We start from the raw sequence: 7,082 nt of genomic DNA, 5'->3' as shown, positions 1-7,082 counted from the left end.
TCAGAACCCTAACAACCTACTAGTACAGGTCACTAACCAGTTTTTAGATTTCTATGAACCAAAATGACATAGTGTGCTTAATTACAACTTTTAGAAATTTCGAGACCTAATTGACTTCTTATATAAAGTTCGAGGGTGCTTATGTAGTGTTATCTCCAGGCTATATTCAACAAAGGGTATATTTGAACCTTTTTTCCTAGATTTTACAAACAAGACATTATTTGAACAATTTATCCAAATTAAGCATACTAACAGCCCTACCATTGCCATCTTCAAATGCAAATGTGGCAGAAAAATCAATTCACTTGTCAACACTGGGCTTTACAGAGAAGCTCAAGAACTGAAGAACACAGTTTTGAAGTTTAAACTTGCTAAATTTTATAATAGGCCCAAATTATGGCCTACAAGCCAAGCCCAAGGTGGAACCATAACAGACATTGTGTAAAACATACCACAACCACAACCACAACTCACACCTATGTACAGAATTGTATAAGAAAACAAATCAGAATGTTTTAATATCTTAGTATGGTTGAACTGTACTTGCTTGGGGAGGAGAAGGATACAGAAAGTAGCTAAACAAAGAAATGGTTGCAGAATGCATGGAGGAGAATTTACTGTGGTTATTAGAGTAGGCAGAGCATCAGGCAAAAGCTCTATGTACATGCTAGACACTTTATGTTACCATGATCCGATAAATTCCTTGATATGTAATATTAACCTTAAAAACACGAATTGGGAAATGGATAGAAGACTGAATCTCACAGATTTATGGCTTATCTTCTTGTGCTGTTGAGGACTCTGAACTTAGATGGGTTGCCGAGGCTGTAAGCTCATCCTACATTAGAAGGAACGGAAACTAAAATGAGACAATGAAAAGGAATTGACAGAGATGATGATTGTGGCAAACAGGGCTATTATCTGGGTAATTACACTACTCCTGGAGCACAAGGGCAATAGTTAACAAGAATTGATATCCAGGGTGATAATATCCATATGAGTAGTTGATGAGCTGGCTTGTTTAGATGACAATCTGACTATAATAGGCAATCCCATTATAACCTTGCTGATGAGTTCATGGCTTTGCTTCAGTACCTGATGGGCTTGGTGCACAGTTTTCAAATTGATGTACTAAGGAAGCAGACTGCAATGTTTTCCACAGATAATTAGTTTGCAGGAACTAAGAGCATCATTTTGAACATTATCAGTATCTACTTGCCTCTGATACATAGGAATCAGACATGCCATCCTCCTTCAAGGAGTTGTTTTTTAAACCCTCATCAAATTCTGGTGAAGCTGCATTAATGAAACATTGAAATTTTGAATGAATTTAATACGTACCAAAGACATGAAGAAGGAACTGTGGCTAATGCAAGACCTGACAGTTTTGATTCCATACAAATTGCAAAGATGCCAGCTAAAGATGTTATGCCTCCTAGGTGATAAAATGAGTTTCTATACAATTAAGGCAGTAAAGGTGCAAAGCCAGAAGATAGATTGATAAGAAAGCAAAAACTGAATAACACAACTTACTTGTGTTGTCCTTTGTAACAAAAGACTTGTCATGGAGGTTTTCTTCTCCATTTTGAACTTCATCTTCTGCCCTGGTGTGAAATATTTCAGAATATTAGGAGATTAAAAATAGGCACATTAATGCAGCTCAGCATCTTGCCTATTGAGTTTGTCCACCAGGAATAGAAAAAAAGCATCTGTTAGATTCTTAAACTGGATTATCTCCACATTCAGTCTCAAGCTGTGCATCTTGCTTTAAAATGAACACACATTTATATGCAATTAGCTAACAGCTATTTGTAAGTTTGACACCAAGAATTGTTCTGCTATAAATTCAAGAGTATCTAAAGTTGAGAATCATTAGTTGATTGGGCTTATTATGCAAGAAAGAAGCTTGTATTTAAAAAGATATACAACCTTAGTTTTTGATGAAACAACATACTCATTTTAAAAAATCCACATTCAACATTAAGTTCTTGCTAAGTAAGGACTTTCAACTATTTTCTTAATTACATAAGTTAGAAATTCAACTTTTAATACAAAAGTTTGCAAAGTTCACTAGTATTTATACCTTAAAGCTTCCCCCTTTTCACTAGCTACATACTCCTCTTGGCATTCAAGCACAATAGTGAATGTTTTTCTGTCCTGGCATAAGATCCAAGACACTTTCAAATTAGTTAAAAACAAATGTACATGAAGTATTACATAACACAACAAAGAGGTTATATTAAAAGAGGCTAATATAGACTCAATAATAGTTAAACTAATGATGAGAAAGGACCCTATGATTGCATAGATCATCAGGCTAATGTAAAGTACCAATTGTATATATGTTTAAAGCTTAGTGGCATAAAAATACATCAAGGTTGTAGTTCTTTCAAGCCCAAGTTACTAAAAGTACTAAACAGTAAACATAATTTCACATTGCAAAATTCTCAAAAAGCTAAATCTACAAGTACTTCAAGTTTCAACTGGAGCTTTTCAAGTGAAAATAGCAGCTAACCTCTTCATTCATACGTGAGAGAGCATCTTGGATCTTCTTCATGACCACACCTAAACTGGCCACTTCAAAATGTAATTCCTGACAATTGAGTATCAAGAAGCATCCATAAGTTAAAACCAAGTCCTCTGGAACAGAAACAGTCCATCAGATTCACACAGACCTTGTTCTCTGACGTTAAGTTCTGTATGATCAGTTCCTTCACAGACAGATCTTGCTGAAGGTATAATTAGTTAAGAAAGAATTCTCATTATTTAAAGCAGTATAAGAAAGGTCGTTATTTAAAGTTGATAAATCAGAATGAAGAACTGCTTGTATGGATATCTCCTCAATCTTTGGTTGGAATTCCATTTTAACATCTGCTGCCTCAACTTTCAACTTCAGACCCAGAATAGTCATGTCTCTCTTCCTAAGCTCGAGTTCCTTGTTCCTCAATTCTCTTTCCAGGTTATTTATCCTTTCTGCGAGCAGAATTATATATGGTAGACTTACAAAATACAAATATCATATGCAGAGTAGCAATTTAAATTATCACGCATTTGGTTCATTGAAATGTTGGAAATGATAGAAAGCTGTTTAGCTAGATAAGCCATTAGTTCCATTGGTACATGGTCTATGTCAGTGAGCCAGATTCCATGAGCACATGGGGGATGAAATTACCTACAAATTGTTTCTCAAATGTTGAAACCTCATCAACTTTACTCTTTAACTCAGCAACTGCAAAAGCAAGAGAAATTAGAAAAAGAAAAGAAAACAGGAATGCAAACAAAGCGAATCAGAACAGTAAATGCTTGAATTGACTGGTCTAAATGTGGGGCCCTAGAGCAAATCAATAGAAAATAAGACATGTGTACTTGTGATTATGTTAAACATGGTTCGAATGATAAATGCGCCTTGTTTTATACTGGTTTGGTCTAGGATCCCACATATAGACTTGGTCCATCCAAGAATTTTCAATTAGTACCCACAAAAGCTACATGCCTACTTCCTCTCTTGCACTCAGAACATTGCGCGTGTCTTCCATGATTTGCTTGATGGAAGAAGCCTCCTTTTCAATGGAATCAAACAACATGGAGTGAGCTTTTAGCTTTTCAGACAGAACCTCAATTTTTCTATCCCTGACTTCAATAGCCCGTCTCATTTCACATGTGGAATCCTGCAAATCAATAAATGTGGCAGAAAAGAAGCAGAACAAAACCTCACACAAGTGAAATTATAATGATGCACAACTTGATAAAACCATCAATCAAAAAGAAGGTTGAGTATGGAAAAAGAATTGAACAAGTGAACCTCATAAGCCTTAATGAAACTTTCTCTTGATTCAAGTATGATGTTAATGGTTCCCTTCAGTTCTTTCTGCTGGATCTCAAGCAAATCATTCTCGTTTTGTAGACATCTCACCTGCCACCATTTCACACGACAAAAATGTATAAAGTTCATGACACAAATCATCAAATCACCCCTTAAGTACTGTAAATTTATATAATTCCAACAACGCAGTTTTACTAAAGCGCAGTGACTTGTTTTCAATTGAAACAGCAATTCCTACAAACACCTCATGTGCAATCACCTCTCTATCTAGCTTCTGCCTTAGCTCATTCGACAAACTCAACTCCGTACTTAGTCCAGCCAACTTTCTGTTGAATTCTTCCTCAGTTTGCTTTTGCTTCTGTCACATGCCAATTTCAACACTCATTCAAACATATATATACACTTACGAGTTACGAATAGAGCATTAAGAGAAAATTTAGAGTGACAGAGATGAACCTGGGCCATAAGTTGGAGCTGATCAGAAGCATTGCGTTCTCTTTCCTGCAACAGTTCAATACAATCAATTTGAGATTTTTTTTCAGGTTTTGAGAGATCGAGGAAGATTGGGATTAACATTTGCTTTACTTTGAGTTCATTCACGTCGGAAATTAGGGCATGAAGTTGAAGCTTGAATTGTGAGAGTTTGAGGAGACGCTCCATTTTTTACCCGCCAATTTGGCAGTTTAATCCAAATAAACATTTTAAAACATACTTGCATAGAGTACATTCTATTTTTGAATTAATTCCATTTTTTGCGAGAACTCATTTTCTTATGAATATTCACTTTTGGTCTTAATATTATTGTGGCATGATTATTTTTATTTATATTAATAAAATAAAATGGGTCACACTTGTGTGAAACCGTCTCACATATCCTTATTCGTGAGACGGATCGGGTCGGATCAAAGCACCATGCAAATGTCATACTTATATGTTCAGATATGACACTAATCAAGAATACAATTTTTATTACTTATAATAGAATAAGTAATACATTTTTCATAACAAGTAATGTTGACACGTGCCCCTTACTTATAAGTGAGTTAACGCACTCCTTATTGTTGCACTCCTTATTGTTTAATTTAATTCTTTGATGAGAATTAACAAGAGAAATGGGAAGAAGAATATTTTAATTGGCATTATATTTGATATCATTTATAAAGCTTACATATACTTTGCTAGCACCAACCAAGCAAGGCTAAATCAAGAAAACATCAAATAATGGCACTAAATTAAATAGAATGCCTTCTCCCACCGGTTTGTGCACCTGTTACTACCATCTTTCCCCATTGATCAAGCCCATCAAACACAACAATGTTAAACAAATCATTTCCACAATATGTAAATAACAAGACATCTCCCTTTTGAATAGAGTTATCCTTCACGAATTTTGCCCAATCATTTTGAAAATACATACCATCTTCAGTTTCTAATATCTCCATGTTCCAAACTTTCAAGGAAATAATATCTCTACATAGCAATACATCCCTTGGAACAACTCCTCCCACAAAGTCTTTGAATCCGATGGGAATATCCTATCACAAAAACATGTTCAATAGTATCAACAACAGGAAATTGCAACCAAGATCTAAACACACAACATATTAGGCTAAGAAACACCTTTTGATTATCCAATTTACGAGTATAAAATTGGGGTTCAGTGTATACAAACCATTTTTTCTGTGCAAGTCAGTGGACAAAATTTCCTGCAGAATCTGAATTCTGGGGCAGCCATTTCTAACAACAGATCAGAGATGGTTTTTGTTTGGGTTTTTAGAAGAGTAACCACATAAATATATATAGTAGAAAATAGGGTGTACCACTCTAGGTGGTCAAAAGTTCAACACGCTCCTAGAAAATTTTAGAAAACGTATTGTGACGTGTTTATGACTATTCATTTCTAATTTAGTAAAAAATATTAATAAATTAATATATATTATAGTGACAGCTGAGCTAATAATCTATTAGGAAAATCTACAAACGGTAAATGGACTCATTACCATGTTTTTTAATGAATTTAGCCGAAAATGAGGTATAAATCCCTAGGTAGTAAAAAGTTCTAACACATTCTATAAAAAAATATTGTAATATATCTCCGTCTGTGATTTTCTAATTTAGTAAAAAAATTAATAAAATTATAAATATTATAATGACAGTTGGGCTAATATTGTATTAGAAAAATCTACAAAAAGTAAATCGATCCACTACTATTTTTTCTAATGTATTTAGTAGAGCTGTTGAAATGGCCAGCGGGACAGGGCCTGCCAAAGCCCGCCATATGGCAGGGGCGGGCTAAAAGGCCCGCCAAAATACGGGCCTAATGTTGATTGGCCTGCTCGCCCTGCCTTAAGCCAGCAGGCCTTGGTTGGGGCCTGCCAATTTTTTTTAAAAAATTTTAACTTTAAATAAAAATTAATATAAAAGATAATAAGAGTATACTAAAATAACTTGGATAGTTTAAATATATAATAATGTATTTGTAATTTTTTAAACACAATAGTAAATAATAAATAATCAAATACATAATATGTCAATCCATAAATCAATAACAAATCGTTTATATAATTTACTAGTTTTGTTAAACTTGAATATATATATATATATATATATATATATATATATATATGGTAATTGAATTTTGAAATTTTGGTTTACAATTTACAGTAAACTGTAAATGATGTAATGTGTAGGGTGATATTAAAATGTGTGTGATTTGTCGTTTCATTGAGGATTGGGGTTTATGGCGCGTAAAGAGCGGTTACCTAAACTCTAGGCACCAAGGTATTGGAATTCATATGGATCTAATTAAGTAAATCACATTTGGTTTGGAATTAAAAACTATAATATTTTTAGAATTTTGGATATAAAGGAAAGCAAAATAAAATTAAAAAAATATAACTGGCAATTAAAAAATTTTAGAAAAGATTCTGTAACGTATGTATAATACTATGTTTCACTAATTTAGTAAAAAATATTAATTAAACATGGATTGTTAGATTTTTTTTTAATAATAATTAAAATTAATTTATCCAAATATTCTTAAAATATAATAACAAATTTATTCCGTGCAATGCTAGCATATATAAAAATAACAATATTTATAACAAATTATTCAAATAACCGGGGTATCACAACATATTACTATGTTTCTTTAATCTAGTAAAAAATGTAATAAAATTATATACATTATACAGTGACAAATGGGCTAATAATGTATTAAACGAATTTTTAAAAGATACAAGACGTACCCACTACCACG

The 7,082-nt window shown here is 33.3% G+C and overlaps 2 protein-coding genes across 2 annotated transcripts; both read right to left on the bottom strand.

The window, feature by feature from the left end:
- Positions 1–353: 353 nt before the first annotated feature.
- On the bottom strand, positions 354–3,653 carry LOC116027062 (spindle assembly abnormal protein 6-like). Its single transcript, XM_031268489.1, has 10 exons — positions 3,494–3,653; positions 3,173–3,229; positions 2,837–2,973; positions 2,676–2,735; positions 2,516–2,593; positions 2,084–2,157; positions 1,534–1,604; positions 1,220–1,296; positions 1,096–1,144; positions 354–838 (listed from the first exon to the last, which is right to left on the bottom strand). The coding sequence occupies exons 1-10, from the start codon at positions 3,651–3,653 to the stop codon at positions 834–836; spliced, it is 768 nt and encodes a 255-aa protein (XP_031124349.1). The 3' UTR covers positions 354–833.
- On the bottom strand, positions 3,550–4,483 carry LOC116027836. Its single transcript, XM_031269596.1, has 4 exons — positions 4,409–4,483; positions 4,280–4,324; positions 4,083–4,181; positions 3,550–3,913 (listed from the first exon to the last, which is right to left on the bottom strand). Exons 1-4 carry the CDS (start codon positions 4,481–4,483, stop codon positions 3,755–3,757), a joined length of 378 nt encoding a protein of 125 aa, XP_031125456.1. The 3' UTR covers positions 3,550–3,754.
- Between the last annotated feature and the right edge of the window lie 2,599 nt (positions 4,484–7,082).

The sequence above is a fragment of the Ipomoea triloba genome, chromosome 8, assembly GCF_003576645.1.
Source record: "Ipomoea triloba cultivar NCNSP0323 chromosome 8, ASM357664v1".
Taxonomy (NCBI): Eukaryota; Viridiplantae; Streptophyta; class Magnoliopsida; order Solanales; family Convolvulaceae; genus Ipomoea; species Ipomoea triloba.
This window is presented reverse-complemented; position numbering and strand designations above follow the sequence as displayed.